Below are 17,311 nucleotides of genomic sequence, written 5' to 3' on the forward strand. Positions count from 1 at the left end.
GGGGGGGGGCGGTCCGGGCCCCTTCCCCTCACGCCGCCCGTGCCCCGGCTGAGACCCGGTCGGCCTTCGGCTGTGGAAGCCCTACGCGGGGGTGGGGGTGCCGTGTTGGGGAGGGGGGTCGTACACGCACCCACGGGTGAGGCGCGGGCGTGTGCTGCACAGGGTGTCTGTCACACGAAGCGGGAAAGCACCCGCGCAGCCTCCTGGCCCGGTCCGCGGTAGCCCCACGGTCAGCCCCCCCCGCCCCTGCCAGCAAATGCAAACCAGGGAGAGCTCAGGGTTGGGGAGCAGACATGTATTGCTAAAACACAGGATTACACAGCCCAGAGGAATGGGACAGGACTGCACCGACACCGCCGAGGCACCCAGCACCCACCACTCAGGCAGGGGGGACAGGGTAGCCTCCAAAGCGAGCCTGGGGGTGGCCCCTCCTTGCACCCAGTGTCTCTGAAGGCACCAAAAACCCCGCAGGGGAATCAGCCTGAGAGACGCCTCCCACACTCCTGGCCTGCTCTGGCCTGGGCAGAGACAGTCCCCAGCGGAGACCCCATTGCTGCAGGCAGCAGGGATGGGGGTGCCTGCCATCCCTGTCCCCATCCCCATCCCCATCCCTGCCTGGCTCAGGCTCAGCTCCCTGTAGCCAGGGTCCATCTGTCCTCCCGGCTGGGGGGCCCTGGGACGCTGCCCCACTCAGATCTCCTGCAGGAAGTCCACAGGGAAGAGCCCCACTTTGCGGCCGGTGTAGACTTTCACGTAACCGTTCACCTCCTCACCCTTCTGCACCACGATCTGGGGGTGAGAGGGGTGCAGGTGAGATTCCCAGGGCCCCACAGAACAGGGGGAAGGCAGCAACCCCCATGGGGGGCGGGGGGGCTGGGCAGAGTGGGTCTTGTCCAAGGGGCTGGGGGAGGTGGGCAGCGTGGGGAAGGTAATGCAGGCCAGGGCAGCTGCGATCACTTGGGACCTGGAGGGAAGCTGGGGAAGAGACACAGGTGGGGGCTGAAGGACCATGGGCTGTGACCACGTTATCCCATCTCACCTGATCCTTCTTGAGCGTGATCTGCCCAATCTCCCGGTTGCCCACAAAGGAGCGTGTCACCTTGTGCACCCGCTCGCCTGCCCGTACCCGGATGATGAAGTTTGGAGGGAAGTAGCCAATTTTTTCACCGATCTTCCCCTGAAAGAAGTCAGTGGATGGGTGCGAGGTGGGGGTTGGAGCCAACCTGTATGACTCCCAGCTTCCCCCATGACAAACACCTTGCAGGTTGTGGGTTGGCATGAAGACACAGCAGATTTAGGGGGCTGTGTCACCCTCAGAGTGCAATTTGCCTTCCCAGCTGACCTCTCCTTTTGCTTTAAGCTCTGCATCTTTCCCCTCTGTGCTTGCAGGACACCAGCCTTACCCGCCACCACTCCTCATTGGAGTCATCAACCACCGTGATCTTCTCCCCCGGCCTGTGAAGGGAAGAAAGGGCTCAGTGTGAGGGGGGGCAGGGACTCCCTGCCATGGGAGACCCTGAGGTTGGCAAGGAAAATTGCTCTTCCCACAGCACCAGCTCCTAGAGCCCTGTGTCAGGGGAGGTCAAAGAATGCACACAGCCCATGGGCTCATGGACAGACAGGTCCTGTATGTAAGCCGCTCAGCCTCAAGTCTGTGGCACAAGAAGTCAGTGGAACTGCATCAAGACAAACACCAGTAGCCTTGGAAATGAGGCTTGTGCCCAAAACCTGGCAGCTGGGAGAACTGGCTCAGTGACAGCCAGGGCCCCTGCTCAATGTGTAGGCCCTTGGGGCAGGCAGAAAAGCCACAAAACCCAAACTACAGCCAGCATGGCTCCAATTTCTGCCTTCATTCATTCACAAACCCCTCCTGGTTGACAGCCTCATTGTTGAGGTGAAGACTTCTCCCCCTCCCCACTGGACACACCACATCCTTCCCCTCATCACCCCTGTGCCCACTACATGGCTGGGAACTTACGGGAAATCCAGGTCATCTTTCTCCAGGGCTTTGAAGCGATAAAGTGCCACAAAATAGTGAGACTGCAGATAGCCACCACGAATCCCTGGCTGTGGCTTCTTGTTCTGGGGAAGGAGGAGAGGGGTTCAGGGCCCCAGAGAGGCTGAGCACAGCCCCAGGGAGCCCAGCGGGGAGATCCCTGCAGCCTCTGCCCACGCTGCTCCAAGGCCAGGGGCCTTTGTGGTGTAGGGTGAGGATGATGGCTACCTTGTCATCTGTTGGGCTCTTCTCAGTCTTCTTGTCCCCTTCGGAGGTGCCTGGAAATGGGAGGAGGGAGCTTGCATCTCTCCTGGCGCTGCCTCCCTGCCCTGGGACCAGCCTCCTCCCAAGGATCTCACGTGCCCAGGTCAACAAGGGAAAGCAGAGAGTGCCCCAGCGTGGAGACCTGAACTGAAAACCCCCTTTCTGCAGGGCAAACCCCCCTCTGGTAGGCCCCCCAAGTACAGTCTCCCCATCAGGCTCTCTCCCTGCCTCATGCTCATGGCTGGAGCTCAGCCCCCCCCCCCCCCCCCAGTTCCTTGGCCCTCACAGGCAGCCAACCCTGCTTCAGTCGCAACACTCACCGCCCTCGGTTTTGCCCCCTTCTGGCTTCGTGGCCTCTGGTTCCTCATCCATCATAGCAGCCAAAGGCTGCAAGGCACAGACAGAGAGCTGTCAGGGGGTGCAGAGTGGGCAGGGAGGTGGGGGGTGCAATGGGACGCAGGCTGTGCTGCCAGGACCCTGGGCATTTGGAGTGACAGGCTCACACCGCACTCACGTTTTTCTTGTCATCCTGCCCTTTTTTGCGCTCCTTGTTGGCCATAATGACGCCTGTTCTCAGGGTCTCGAACACGGGGTCGCTCCTGTTGGCTGCTGCTGGGACACAGGGACAGCAAGATGGGTTCAGCTACAGGACGCGAGGAGATGGGGCACCCTGGCATGGGGACAATACTTACAGAGAAGCTCCTTGACACAGGCGTATTGCTGGTCACTGTAGAGAGGCGAGCTGTACGCCCGGCGAAACCCTGGGGGCTGGAAAAAAAGAGGAGGTCAGAGCATCAACCATCACCCAGACCTCTGGGCTCTCCTGTGAGAGCTGAGAGGGGAGCAGGTGGATGCTGGGGACCCACAGGGTGACCACACACAGCAGGGGGGCAATGCCTGGGTCCCCCCACTCAGGGCCAGGAAGAGAGGTGGGTCATGGCCCCTGGGTCATGCCCGCAGGGACCGAGCCAGCCGCCCCTGCCACGGTGCTTTGGTCTTCCCTGCAAGGAGGTGCCCCAAGCCCGGGGCTGGCGGGAACACTCACGATTTTGCCAAAGCAGCGCTGCATCTCCACGTAGGACTGGCAGTGGTGGTGGATGTTGGTTTTGCAGTTCTTGCACCTCAGGCCAAATTTGTTGTTGACTGGCGGTGGGGGGGTGGGCGGAGGGGTGGAAAGGAGAGGCAATGTGACACTGCAGCTGTGGGGACAGCTGGGCTGGAGCCCTCACCAGCCTTGGCCCCCAGCCCTTGCCCTGACCATGGCCCCCAGCCCCAGCACCCTCAGGACTCACGGACAATCATGCGGGCACAAACATCACAGAACTTGGGCTTTTTGAAGTAATGATCTTTGAACTTGTGGGGTTTATCATTGACAAGTTTCTGGGGCTCAGGAGGGGGCTCAGGCTCCTCTTCCTCCTCCTCCTCTTCCTCCTCCTCATAGATGTAGTAAATGGGTCCCCCTGAGGGGCTGACCAGCTCCCCATTGGGCTGCGGCTCTGGCGCTGTCTCCTCCTTGGGCTTTCGCTGGAAAAGTTGCTTCAGTTTCTGTAGCTGCTGGGGCAGGAAAGGATGTATTGCACACGGCAGGCTGGTGGGGTGAGGCAGGCAGGCATCCAGGGAAGCTGATGCCTGGCTCCCTGCCCCTTTGCTCTGACCTAGAGACTCCTTATTCCCCAAGTGGGAGGAGACCCCAGGCATCCTGGGGCAGAAATGCTGTGAGGGCAGGGACCCTTGTCCCAACCCCCAGTGAGGTCCCCACAAAGGGAGAAACTGTGGCTACCATGTGGATGTGAGCACCCTGGGGAAAAGCCAGGCTGGGAAATGGCCACCCAGGGCCCTGCCGGATCAGGATCCCACCAGGCATCCCTGGCCCCACAAAGACTCCTGGGGCTGAGGCAGAGATGATGCTAGAAAGGTGGCTTCCCCCACCCACCCAAGCTGCCCTGTGGACACCCACTTACCCGGCTCTTGGGTTTCCCACCTGAAGCAGGTGAAGCTGGTGGCTCTGGCACTTCCTTCTCTGTCATGCTATGAGGGGGAAAAGAGAGACGTCATGTTGGCTGGGGCTGTTCCCACTGCAGGTGCCCGGTGGAGGCAGAAACAGCCAGACCTTGCTGGATGGGAAGCATCTCCCGAGCCAGTGCCTCCCGCTGCCCCAGCAGCAGCACCACCTCCTGCCACCCTGCCTGCAGCTCCTGCCCCAGCAAGGGCCGGTTCTGCTGCGGGGACGTCCCGGGGCCCCGGGGGTACCCAGTGGGCCCTGCTGCGCAGGCTGGAGAGCGGCAGACTCCCAGCCCAGCGTGCGCAGTGCTGCTGCTTGCTTGGTGGACATGGTGCCCAGTGCTGCGAGCCAGACCCGGGGCTACCTGGACATGTCTAGGGCGTCTACTCTGTCTAGACATCTCCATCTCACGATTAAACTGCAAATAGGGCCACTCTTGGCCCCCTAGGACAAGCATGCCTATAAACACTGTCTGGCATCACCACGCAGCCCTGCTTTCTTCTCCACAGAAGCCCCATGCTACCAAGGGGGCAGGATCTGCTCCTGCATCCCCCAAAACATGCCTGATTCCACCTTTGACTGTCAACCATCCCCACAGTCCTACCCAGACATGACTATTTTTGGTGATACCTAACAGGAGGCCCCCCCATACCCTCATGGAAACCGACTAGGATGACCATCAGGGAAACAGCGATGTGGGCTGGGGAGTCCTGGGGCAAGGGGTGCCGCAGAAGCAGAGACTCCTGGGGTCTTGCAGAAATGTGGGTGGAGCACGGGCCCATGGGGATCAGCGGCCACAACGAGGGGGAGCCGCGCACAGAAACACACTTACGCCGTGTTTGGAGCTCTTGTCCTCCGATGAAAATCCCTGGAAAGGGTGGCCGACGTTGGGGATCCTGTTGCCTGCGGAGCCCCCAGCCCTCTGTGCCGGGTGTGCAGGGAGGGGGGCAGCCGCCCCAGTCCCCGTGGAGAGCAGGAGTGACAGCCCAGAGGGGAATGGACAGCTGAGCGCTGGCGGAGGCTGACGCTGAGAAATTGGAGCCCATGCATGAGCCAGGAGGGGAGCGGGGTGGAGAGGAGCCACTGGCTATTTGCGTTAGTGGGTTGCTGGGCGTGCCAGAGGCCCACCCACCCCCTGGCATGGGGCAGCAGCAGAGCAGGGGCACACCAAGTTCTCCAGCCATGATGTCTCGTTTGCGCTTGCATTTGAGGCCCGTGCAGCTGGGAGGGGAAAAGGAAAGAGTGGCAGCAGTGGGGTCTTTCGTGGGGCAGCTGCCCCATACCCTCTGCCAGCAAATCCTGCTGGTCTGCTCTCCACTGAAAGAGAGAGCTGGGGACCCCATCGCTGTCATGCTGCCCTGCAGTGGGTGCCAGGTCCCTGGAGCCGGACAGGCACCCCAGTGCCAGAGTCCCCGGACCTATGTACCTGCCAGGCTGTGGGTGGCAGTGGGGCAGGAGTTTGCACCAAGCCTGGGGTTGCAGCCCACCCCTTCCAGGCAGCTCTTACCTCTCCAATTGCACCTGCTCTTGAAGGTAGCATCCAGCTGCTGCAGGAGGCTCCAGCTGCTGTGTGCAATGCCATGGTGAGGGTGGTGCCAGCCCAACTTCTGTACCCACAGGGCAGGAGGACACAGTCATACCTGCACCTATCAGCTCAAGGGCTGATGCTCCCATGTAATCAGGAGGAATAGGTTGCTTCCTGGCAGGGGATATAGCTGGGGACACCCTGAGACCCCGTTCTTGCCATTGCACAGCTGCATGGGGCCAGCAGCTGGGAAAAGAGGCTATGAATATCTGATGGGGGGGACCAGCCCCAGGTCAAAGTGCTCAGTGCTCCTCTCCCAGTCTCAGCTCCCAGCCTTGCCAAGCCATAAGCTCGCAGCCCTTGTGCATGCCAAGCATGGGGGCAGGACCTGGGCAGGAACACATCCTTCTGTGAATGCCCCTTCTGCTCCCTGGCTGTCATCTCACCCTGAAGAGGCAGCACAGACAGCCCCTAGTACTGGTACTGGCAGAGAACGGGAAAGCAGCATTAAAGTGATGGACAAGTTTTCTTTTTATATTTAAAAACAACCCCCCAAATAAAATAAAACCAAAAATACCCCCCAAATAATAATCAGATTAAATAAAATGTGCAGTGAACATACCAATCAACACCTGTATGTGTGGTTCAACACAGTGCTTAACAAAACAATATACACAGGGTAAGGTGGGCGGGCATGGGCATCACTCAAAAAATAATAATAATAAAAAAAAAAAAATCAATTTCTTATCTCTTAATTATGTCCATATAAATATATCCAGGAAGGAGGGCGAGAGGAAGGGAGGGCAGAAAGGAAAAGAGAAGGCAGAGGGAAGTGCCCGCAGTCCAGTGTGCTCTGTGCCCATGCGTGAGCCCTACTGTGAGCTGGCACGCTCCAGCACCCGCAAGTCGTAGTTCTTTTTGGCCACACGCAGCTTGAAGCGGCTGAGGGAGTTGTTGAGGCGGAGGGAGGCATTCTGGGCAGCCAGCGGGCTGGGGAACACGGCCACGATGGTGTATAAGGCAGCAAGGTCACTGTGCCTGCCGTTCTCTGGAGTCCCATTGTTGTCCCCGCCACCTCCATCTCCACGGCGCCCCTGAGTCTCTTTGAGCCACTGGATTTTGGCACCAGCCATGGCGAGCTGGGTGAAGAGCTTGTCAGCCTCTGTCCGTGTGATGCCCTCTGGCAGGTCTGTCACCTCCAGCACTCGACCCAGCACTGCAGTGGAAAGATGGTACATGTCAGCAGCAGCAGCTGATTCTTGGGTGGCAACTGCACAGCGAGAGCTGATGTGTGGGCTCCTCCCCAGCTCTGGGGTTGGAGCAGTCACCTCTACTTTGCCCATGAAAGCAGTGCTTTGCTAAGCTGCCCCCACATTAGGAATGTATTTTTTTAAGCCTGTTACTTCCTCCCCCCCTCAAACTGCCCCTACCGTTCTGCTCCTTACAGTACCCCATCCCGATCCTTTCTGATACCCACATCCTGGTCCCCACATGGCCTGCTTTAAGTGGAGACTGGTATTTCCCATTTGCCCAGGGCTCCAGCAACACCAAGTCCTCCTTGCTTCCTTTGCTTTTCGGTTAGGGCTTTCCCAGGTGCTCTGCCCTGTCTCCTTACCCTGATCCTTGGGTAACAGGATTGGGAGCTAACCCAGCTCTCCTGCCCTCTGTCCCTGGAAGGGAGAAAGACAGGCTGCACCCATGAAGGATGTTGACATGTATGGATCCTGAATGCGACACTGCTCTGTATGCTTCACCCACTGGGAGGATCCTCTTGTGCGCCAGGCCAGTGTCATGCCAACACCTTTGCCTCTGGTCTGTGGTACCCAACCACTTCTGCTGCCTCCTGGCTCCAGCCCTGGGTTTTGGGCTTAGCAGAGGACTGGCTGAATGGATTCTTTGCTAATATTAACGTGGCATGTAATAAACATGCCAGCTGCAGGGAAGGGGGCAGCTCTCCAGCAAGCAGCTCTTAAAGGGCCCCCTGCAACCAGCTGCTGTTATTGGTGGTGACATGGAGATGACATGGGGGACAAGTCTGAAGCCTCCAGAGAGCCAGTGAAGACTGCTTCCCTTCCAGGCTGTCTGGCTCATACCCAACTAGCCAATCTTGTATTGCTGTGGGGACAAGCCAGAGATGTGCCTCTCCTTCCCTCCCTCATGACCAAGTGGCGACCCCCCAGGACGAGGTACAGAGAGTCCCTTCCCCTTTGGAGAGAAATGATCCACTGGGGATTTCAGCCCTCACAGGCACCCCTGGAAGATCCCAAAGCCCTTTATAAAGATGAGGGCTCTGCAGCTCCTGGCCTCGCTGGGAAATGGAAGCATGAGAGGGAAGGGTCACTTGGGAGGGCAACGGTGGGAACAGGATCTCAGGGGTCTGGACACTCACTTTCTGCTGACAAAGAGGAATAAAATCCCAGAAGTTCTGCCAGCTCCACCCGCTCCATCATTTCACCCCCCATAGAGGCAGGAATAGAGCCCAGGTGTCCTGGTACTCATCACCGACTCTCCCAACAATTTCTTCCCACTCTTCCTTAAAAGCTTTGCTTAGTGCAGGCAGTGTTTACTGGGTTCCCGAGCAACCCCTGTCCTCCTACTTCCCAATGGGCACAGCTGACTGGGACTAGCTCTGCTGCACCCACCCCCAAGCCAGGCCTCATGTGGGCTGCAGGGGGTCTGTGTTTGTGTGTGTGGAGGAGGTGGTGGCAGGCAGGAACTGCTCTCCACAACCACCCCCAGCAATGGGTTCTGTGGGATGCTGGTGTGGGCAGAGATGGCATCTGGAGTCTCTGCCAATGCCAGCCATGCCCATGCAGTGGGCACTAGTCAGAGGACAAAGGGGGAACTGCTTGAGGAGGGTCACTTGCCTACATCACTTGTCCCAAGGTCAGTGGATGCTGACTTGAGGGCCTGTCTCTTGCTCCGGTTTCCATGTTTCATTCCAGTCTGCCCCTTAAAGAATAAAAATGGCAGTGTGTCACCTGAGGAGACACGGTGGCCTCATAGTGCCCATAGAGCATCCTGGGAGTTGGGGCGAAGACCAAACTTGACGAGGCCATGGCTGTGAAGGGGAATGAAAACACCTGGATGAACCTCACACCCCCTTGACACCTTTGAGGTGACACCATGCTTGGGTAAGTTAGATGAGATCAAGGCGCAGCCATGGTCCCAGGACACTCAAAGGACTTGGGGCTGACACTGCTTCTGGGCAAAGCTGGGAGCAGGATGAAGTTTTAGCCCAGTGCCAGACTCTAGGGAAATCCACTTACAACAGCAGTTCTGCCAGATGAATAGCGAGAGCGTGGGATAGGCAGCCTGCTATCTAATCAAGGGGTGTCCCAGCACAGAGCAGAGTGTGAAACTCACTTCTTAACTACTCCTGGGCCCTGCCCAGAGAGGGGTCGTCTGGGGGGAGAGAAGGGGGACGGTCTTGCTCTGCTCCTAGAACAGTGAAAGTGTGGGTGGATGGGGGTTTGGCCCAATTTTACCTGGTGTGCATTGTAGTTGGGCTGGCTGTGGAGCAGTGGTGGGGGACAGATAGACAGATTATACTGCAGCGGCTGGCCCAGCAATGAGTAGCGCCCATCGCCTGCAAAAAGGAAGCAAATGCTTGAAGAGGTCTGAAGAAATCTCAGGAAAGACCCAGACCTGTGCTGTCCCCACTCCTTCCTCTTACCTTGTGCCGGGCCCATGGGCCGGGGGAACTGTGTGAGGACAGGGAGGGGGCTCAGCCCCGTGCAGACACTGTTGAGGTTGGTGACAGGAGACGGCGTCGGGGATTGGGTGGGGGACGTGATGGGGCTGTTCAGCTGGGTGCTGGCCTAGGGGAGGGAGAGCGTTAGACAGACCCAGTGCTTGTGACCTGTCCCACGCCTGTCTCACTACCATGGGAAGACCCCATTCCCACCTCCCAGCCCATCCAGACAGCACATATGCTGGGGTCCTCTCTCTCCCGCCAGGCTGCTCTCAAAAGATGAGCCGCCTTCTTCCCAGTCCTCTCAATACCTGAGCACTGGTGTCTGGGTTGTACAGGTCTCCTGGCTTCTGCCCCCGCTGGTCCAGGCTGTAGTACTTACAGTGGCTCCACTGCACCACAGGGGGATTCTGGGGGGCCTGGGGGCCATTGGGTACATTCAGCTGCATCACAACCACACCAGGGCCTGATGGAGACACCCCTGGGGAGAGATGACAGCAGCAATATTGCCCGGGCTCTGTGCACTGCTGCTGCTTGCTGTGGGACAAGAGGCAGCCTGCCTGTCTGTGCAACTTTCACTCTTCCCTATAACACCCCCTCTGTACTCTCTCCTCTGCCGCTCCTGCCTGCCCAGGTGGACTGAAGAAAGGCCCCACCAAGACCCAGTCGGGATCCCTCTCTGATATCACAGCTTACATCAGAGAGTGATGACTTTTAATCCAGGAGAAATGTGAGCAGAGGGGACAAGTTGAAGGTGACTCGGGTGACCTCTCTGAGCATCACAGCAAAACTTCAGGCAAAGGGTGTAATCACAGAGCTAGGCGCAGAGCTCGAGTATCCCGGTTCCAGTTCTTGCACCAACTTACCAGGCCCCAGCTCACTTCCCTGCAGCTGGGACGGGATGCAGGAATCCCGATGCTCTTCTCGCCCACGGTGCTCCCCAGTCCCGTGAGCTGCCCCGGTGACACTAAGCCGCGTTGCCAGCAGAGGGAGTCCGCAGCCCACGGCAGCTCCCTCTGCCTGCTCCTACCCTGCCTGCCCACCATGGCAAGGAGATACCAGGGGAGCAAAATCACTGTGCCACACCCTGATAATTCCCAGTAGGCCGTGGGATGGGTCAGACTAAGCAAACCCATTGCACAGAAGCTGCCAGACTTGGCTGTGAATTGGCAGCTCCGTTCGCCGCAGCCCCTACAAAACCTGATCCAATCTGTGCAGAATCAGTGGCAGCCCTGACCGGTGGCCCCTCTTACCTGAATACTGCTGCTGCATCTGTGGCGGGCTGCAGGGTGATGGAGACTGTGGCATCTGATACTGTTCAGAGCCGGGCGGCTGAAGGAACCCCACCGAAGGGCTGTGAAGCAGAGAGTGCTCTGGTGAGGTGCTGGGGATGGGGAGAAACAGCCTGCCCGTCTGTGCAGGCAACCACCAGCTCCCTCAGTACTTGAGATGGCTGGAAACACAGCTGCCTCTGGAGAAGCACAGGAAGCACTGCACGCTGCAGGACAGCTGTGTCCAGGAAGCGCTGACCACGGCAGCTAGGACTGGACAAGCTCAAGAGATGACCAGCATCTATGGTGCCCAGCCACCTCCTCTAGCTGCATGAGTAGGATGCTATGCCCTTTCAGTAGGGCAGTGGGACCCCTTTCTCCCCAACGCAGGTCAGAGATACACAGGCTTTACCTGGTGCCGTTCTGCTGGGCAGTTGGGATGACGCTGTAGTAGATGGGTACCCCTCCAGTCTGAAGCCCCCCTTGAACAGACTGGCTGGCTGGTACAAGCACTGGCTGCTGGAAGGGCTGCTGGACCACACTCTGGGACTCATTGGCCACGGGAACCTGTGCAGGGAGGAAAGAAACAGCCCTATGGAATGACAGTAACACAGAGCAGGAGCAGGGAGAACTGGCCCCAGAGAGACACCAGCAAGGCCCGTACAAGGTAGAAGAGATGCCAGATGGTTGTCTACTGCATCCCAGAGCAATCTTGCCCAGGCAAGGGCAGGCCTCCCAGCCCTCCTTCTCAAGACATGTCCCACACAGATTCAAATGTGGATGTGCCCTCCCCAAGCTAGCAAGCATGCACTACTTTCTCAGCGTAAGTCTCCACCTTTAGCCCCATCACTCAGACACAAGAACAGGGTCTTCCTGCAAGGCCTGTACAAGCTGAGGCCACCTCCCCAGCAGCCCCTCGTTGAAAAGCAACCAATGCCTACCTGGTACGAAGGCAGTGGAGTGTACTGGACCATCAGGCCTTGCATCTGGCTCCCCATACTGCTCCTCTGGCTGCTGAGAAGGCCAGGGGGCTGCGCCTGCTGCACTCCCATCATACTCTGCATCTGGCCCCCCATGCTGTTCCTCTGGCTGTTGAGGAGCCCAGGGGGCTGCGCCTGCTGCACTCCCATTACACCTTGGTATGTTTGCTGCTGGTTGGACATCATTGGCTGTAAACCTGTCAGAACATGGCTTAAATGGAGCAGCTTCCCAGCTGGCCACAGCCTGAGATTTGGCATATAAGGGCTCAAATCCTGCTTTGCCCCCACCTCTTGCTAAAGAGTGAGAAAAGGCTTTCCTTATGGCAGATGTAAAAAGACCTGAAGGAAGCTCCTGGCTTTAAATCCACCTTGCAGCACCTCAGTGCATGCTACATGCTGAGAGGGAGGGAAAAGACTAAAACAGCCTTTGCAGCCAGGCCGAGTTGCAACTTTCCTTTGCACAGTCAAGAGGCACTCTATAGTCTGCAAGTCCAGCAAAGAGTGGGAGACAGGGAAGAGCAGCCTGGCCCCAAACAACACAGGGGAGATCCTTAAGAGCCAACAAGAGTGGCAGGGAAGGGAAACATGCCCCCTCCCCCCTTCTACACCCCCTTACCAGGCTGCTGGGACTGCTGGGGGAGCTGCTGAGTGCGCTGGGAGCTGTAGGCCACTGGGTGACTGAGAGATCGGTATTGCTGGCTGGAGTTCGGGTACTGCCCAGGAGGGTAGTAAGAAACCTGAATCTATCAGAATCAAGAAAACATGGTGATGAGAACACAAGAAGGAGTGGGACCAAGAAAGCTGGTCCCCCAGGACCAGTTTTCTCTCTCACCTGGCCTGGTTTCTGCCGAAGGAAACCGACCAGGGTTTTGGCTCTGGCCAGATGATAGCTCCTCAGGGAACCGCAGACCCTTCCCACTCCTCCCAGCCTCCACATCCAAGCCCTTCCCAGCACAGTAGTGCAAAAGCACAGTAGGCACAATTCTCATCACAGCTCAGGGGATCAATCCTAGAGGTCATAAAGCCCTGCAGGACCCCGAAGACAGCTTAGAGGTGTCAGCCCTGAATCTGGTCACTGTCCCTCCCCCAACACTATGAGGCAGGAATTGCCAGAGGGATCCCCAGATAAGTGCCCTGTGAGCTCAGAGGGACAAGGGGGCAGAGATTACGCTATGCCTAGCAAGGGTGCGTGCCGACCTGGAGCTTGGACCCCGTGTATTGATCCATCACAAATAAGCAGCAGAAAAAGAGGGGAACCACTCTCAAGGAACTGTTCTCTGGATTGCTCCCCAGCAGCCCCTTGCCTGACAGCTTTGGGCCGAGGTGCACATCCCCTCCAGGCTTGCACATGTCCTTACTTGCTGGGGAGGCTGAATGTAGCCCTGGGGCTGCAGCACCTGCTGTGTGGGGGCCGTGTGCCCTGAGGCGGAATAGTTGGAGGTGGGAATGGGCTGCCCAGGGGTTGCCATGATGAATCCTGTCTGCTGAGGATGCTGGGAGATGAGGGATGACTGGAACATAGCCGAGGAAGGATCCGTTGCTTCCGTAGAGCCCTGTCGGCTGAGGCTGATCTGCCCAAAGGGGTTGCTGAGTTCATCGGCCTGCATTGGGGATAAGTGGGAAGGATGGAGGAGGACAGCATGTAGGACAACAGCATGTAGGACATAGCTCTGCCAAGTAGATTGCAGAGCCCTTCTCCCTACTCTGTGTGGAGGAGTTCACCCAAGAAAGGTCCCCAGAAATGAGCCAGAGACCAAGAGCATTCTGCAGGACAGGGGGTAGGGGCATGCGAGCTGCTGGGGGGGGCCTGAATGCTCAGTGGACACTGGTGACATGTGGGGCCCCACACAGGCAGGGGTTGCCCCAGCCCAGAGACCATGTCCCATGGGGCGTGCCATTCCTGAAAGACCCGGCAGAGACAACACAGGAGCTGACTGAGACCACAGGGCAGCCATGGCCCCTGGACTCCAGTGCTGGACACAAGTGTTGCTTCCTGGTGGAGCTCTGGGCTTAGCACTTGCTATTCCCCGGGGTCTTTCCAAGATCAGCCACTCCAGCAGTGCCCGGACCTGGTGGGTCCCACAGCCTCAGGCATCCCACTGCCTTGACCCCACTGCAGCGCAGAGCCTCCATAAATCCCAAACCCACTGGGTGCAGTGTCCACGACATACCTGATTAGCAAAAGCTCATACAACACAAACACAGCACATGAGTACAACAGAGACAGTGCAGAAGAGGAAATGGGGTTTATACCAAGTTGTACTGCTGGGGTGGAGAGACTGGCAAGAGGACTTGGGGGCAGGAGCTTGGAGAATACTGAACAGGCTGCAGCGCTGGGACCGGCTAAGACCAGCAGAGAAGGGAGTGGAGGAGAGAGATTCGGGTAGGAAAAGGAATGGAGGGGGGGGGAGGAAGGATAGGAGGAAGGAGAGAAAGAAGGAACAACAAGGTTAGTCAATTGAGCCAATTGCAAACACACAGAGGGGGGCATTGCAGAGGGTTGGAAAGCATGGAGACTATAATGGGGGAGCATTGATCTCTCTGTGAAGACACACAACCTGGCCAGTTGCTTTGTGGAAGCTAGGAAGGCTGACCATGTCCGCAAAGCAGCTCTTGCCTGGCATGAACAGTGGAATGGTGACACAAGATCGCAAAGGCCAGCTACGGCCAACAGCAGCAGGAGAGCCACTTCCCCCCCAGCACAACCATTGTGTCTCTCCCACTCCACTGCCCACTTGTGTGTGGCACTGACTCCCAGCTCCCTCTGCAGTGCTTCCTGGCCTTTCCTGCTGGTAACGGCTTTTCTTCACTCTTGCCTTCTGTAGGGGCCCCTCTCACTTTGTCACTGGGAGGACCTGCTAATGCCTGTTTATGACAACACCTAACTCAGGCACCACACACTATGCTTTGGGCACCAAACCTGTAATGGTCAGCACTGAATTGTTTTTTTGAACATTTGATTTGACCTTTGGTGAAACAGAAGGTGCATGCACATGGGGGACAGTGCATTTTCAGACCTTTCACCAACAGTCAAACACATGAAAAAAGTTTTTCCAGGACCTAAACCACTAGAACAGCCAAACAGTAGAAGATACAAAATAAAAACCCCAGCAAGACCCAGTGATCCTGCACAAGCTCCAGAAGCCTGCTGTGCGTTCAAACCTCCCACCCAGGGCACTGTGCTCTGTCCCATGCCATGCTACTGCTCCAGACAGACACTCCTGCTAGTGTTAGCACTGGACCCTGGCTACCTCAGGAAGGCACCTCATCTGTAGAACTGAGATGCTTCCCTTGAGTCTCAGCATCCTCTGCAAACAGATCCAGAACCCTGGAGCCAGTCCAGGGCCCAAGAACTGCAAGCTCCCTCCATCCTCATACAGACAGCAACAGACACTAAGGAGCTGTTCATGTTATCTGCAGTAAGAGCTATTCAAGGAGGCTTGTTTCCTCCTCCCATCCCAGCCCACTGAAAACACTTAGAATCATGAAACAGCCAAGGTTGGAAGGGACCTCAGAAGATCATCTGGTCCAACCTTTCATGGGAAAGGGAGCCTAGATAAGATTATCTAGCACCCTCCCCATCCAGTTGCATCTTGAAAACCTCCAGTGTAACTTGCAGTTCTTTGCTGTAGGAGACATGGTAAGTACGAGATGATGCACCAGAAAGGATCCCTGTAAAGCTCGTAGGCAGGCTGAGGTCCACCACTGACATGCTGCTCTGAATAGGGCAAGACGGGAAGGTACTGAGGATACTTCCCATGCATACCGCCCAGCTCTGCACCCACTGAACAGCAGGCAGCTTTGCTCTCCGAAACTGCCCACCAGGGTTGGCTCCCACCCCTTCACCAGTCCTGCAGTGATGCAGGGGCAGCTCTTGTGCTGTTTTTTTACAGCCTCAGGAGCAGAACAAAGTATGTAGGAATGACAGCCACAAAGTGCTTTCCAGAGGGCTCCATCCTCAGAAATAGCCCTGCAGGCTGTGGAACATCACTTGGGTTTAACTCAGGGAGGGCCTGGAGAATACACCCAGGCACAGTTCCAGGTCTGCCTCTCCCCAGGACATCAGGTGACCAGCCATGGGATTTCAGCACTGGGGAGCTCAAACCCAACTACCATTTGTGACAGTCCCTCACCATGAGGGCAACTGGTTCTAGAACATAACCCTGCCACTCAGCAAAGGGCTACAGATCCCTTGCCAGGAGGGCTGCTGGCTTGAGCAGATACAGAGAGGCTGGCAAGTTGAGATGTCACAGAGCATCATATTCAGGCACAGCATGGCCCCCAACCTTCTCCTGCTCTCTGCCAATAGCGCAGAGGGACTGTCACTCCCTAACAGGCAGCAAATGCGAGGACACCCAAAACCCACCGGGCAAAGTGTGAGTCCAGAGCACCCTGAGTGTATGCTGGCTCTGTTTCTATGTCCCACCCATGAGCACAAGGAGCTTACTGAGCCCTGGATACTGTGCAGCCACTCACCTGGGATATCATAGCTGGCTGCTGCTGGGCTGCAGGTGGAAGTCCTTGGGGCTGTGGTGGTGGCTGTTGGGGTGGCTGTGGTTGAGGCTGCTGGGTTGTGCAGGGTAGGAGGCCACGGCTGGGCTGTGAGGAAGGGGATTGGCTGCATGCTTCAGGGGTGCCTAGTACCAAACCTTGAACAGAGAAAGGCATGGCAGGGTTGGAACCTGGGAGAGAAAAACATCAATTCGTTGATGGGGAGGGCGGGGAGGGTAGATCCTGTCACTACCTCCTATACTGCAGGCAGACTGCATTCTCTGCTGTCCACATGGGAGCTTCCACCGGGGACAGGGTGAGCAGGCTGCAGGCTAAGGCACAAGCCTGCCTCTGCTTCACAGCAAACCAAGGTGCTGACACCCTCAGGACTCCAGGTGATTGTACCTCTCTCCTCTCCATGTCCATGTACACGCACTGACCCTCCACAGCTGGGTCACGGCACCTTCTTCTCCCCCTGACCCATGCATGCCCTGCCCCACACAGGGAAGACCGGGATGCAATTCTTGTTCCAGACTATGGCCACAAGTTGTACAGCTGTTATTGTCAAGAGCGTGCTCTCTTCCCTGACCCTAAGCTAGCACCCTCACTCCTAGTGGACAGCCTACACAGTGGTCCCCACCCACAGCTCTCAGGTAGCTGCTGTTTGTGTAAACCTTTGCAACTGATTCTTTGGAGGGATGTGCCCTCTGTCTTGTCTGGAAAGCAGCAGGCACAAGTCAGGGCCTTCTATAAATGCCATGGTCCTTCTGCTGGGAAGAGCAATCTGGCTGTTAACAGCAGCACCTGCCTGGTGGAGGGCTCTCTACCCCAGCATGAGGCAGAGATTACAAAAAGAGGGAGCTGCCAGATACACTCATGTCAGCTCAGTACCATAAACCAGTCTGTGGAAAGAAGCTGGAGAGCTGTTCCCAGTCACAGCTCAGTTCTGCAGCTAGGCAAGGCCCCTGCTCTGACACTAATACGTCATCATGATTTGTTCAAGTGCTTGCCCAGAACAGAGAGGGGAGTGAGGGAATCCTATTTTATGGCCACATAGACTCAGCACACACACATCTTTTCAGTAAAAG

At 57.2% G+C, this 17,311-nt stretch overlaps 2 protein-coding genes across 12 annotated transcripts in view; both read right to left on the reverse strand.

The window, feature by feature from the left end:
* Nucleotides 1–518: 518 nt before the first annotated feature.
* Nucleotides 519–6,239, reverse strand: STAC3 (SH3 and cysteine rich domain 3). 2 transcript variants are annotated; one of them, XM_010565145.1, is made up of 13 exons: nucleotides 5,770–6,239; nucleotides 5,095–5,483; nucleotides 4,222–4,288; nucleotides 3,553–3,811; nucleotides 3,306–3,403; nucleotides 2,953–3,028; nucleotides 2,775–2,869; nucleotides 2,581–2,647; nucleotides 2,225–2,274; nucleotides 1,979–2,082; nucleotides 1,404–1,455; nucleotides 1,040–1,177; nucleotides 519–789 (listed from the first exon to the last, which is right to left on the reverse strand). In XM_010565145.1, the coding sequence occupies exons 1-13, from the start codon at nucleotides 5,842–5,844 to the stop codon at nucleotides 691–693; spliced, it is 1,569 nt and encodes a 522-aa protein (XP_010563447.1). In that variant the 5' UTR covers nucleotides 5,845–6,239; the 3' UTR covers nucleotides 519–690. The 2 variants fall into 2 exon arrangements, with proteins under 2 accessions (XP_010563447.1, XP_010563446.1); XM_010565144.1 differs by having other exon boundaries at nucleotides 2,775–2,872; nucleotides 3,553–3,814.
* A 129-nt stretch (nucleotides 6,240–6,368) lies between these two features.
* R3HDM2 (R3H domain containing 2) overlaps nucleotides 6,369–17,311 on the reverse strand; it is a 59,473-nt gene continuing 48,530 nt past the window's right edge. For 7 of the 10 annotated variants that reach the window (XM_010565136.1, XM_010565137.1, XM_010565134.1 and 4 more), the window contains 11 exons: nucleotides 16,209–16,414; nucleotides 13,091–13,333; nucleotides 12,349–12,475; nucleotides 11,694–11,929; nucleotides 11,165–11,319; nucleotides 10,735–10,835; nucleotides 9,793–9,962; nucleotides 9,464–9,608; nucleotides 9,276–9,376; nucleotides 8,655–8,739; nucleotides 6,369–7,003 (listed from right to left, as the gene is read on the reverse strand). In XM_010565136.1, the coding sequence (XP_010563438.1) occupies nucleotides 6,660–7,003; nucleotides 8,655–8,739; nucleotides 9,276–9,376; nucleotides 9,464–9,608; nucleotides 9,793–9,962; nucleotides 10,735–10,835; nucleotides 11,165–11,319; nucleotides 11,694–11,929; nucleotides 12,349–12,475; nucleotides 13,091–13,333; nucleotides 16,209–16,414 (1,913 nt within the window). In that variant the 3' untranslated portion in view covers nucleotides 6,369–6,659. The remainder of the gene's footprint in view (nucleotides 7,004–8,654; nucleotides 8,740–9,275; nucleotides 9,377–9,463; nucleotides 9,609–9,792; nucleotides 9,963–10,734; nucleotides 10,836–11,164; nucleotides 11,320–11,693; nucleotides 11,930–12,348; nucleotides 12,476–13,090; nucleotides 13,334–16,208; nucleotides 16,415–17,311) is intronic. The other 3 variants (XM_010565143.1, XM_010565135.1, XM_010565142.1) reach the window with 2 other exon arrangements.

This window comes from Haliaeetus leucocephalus, unplaced genomic scaffold (genome assembly GCF_000737465.1).
Source record: "Haliaeetus leucocephalus isolate CR32 unplaced genomic scaffold, Haliaeetus_leucocephalus-4.0 Scaffold186, whole genome shotgun sequence".
NCBI lineage: Eukaryota > Metazoa > Chordata > Aves > Accipitriformes > Accipitridae > Haliaeetus > Haliaeetus leucocephalus.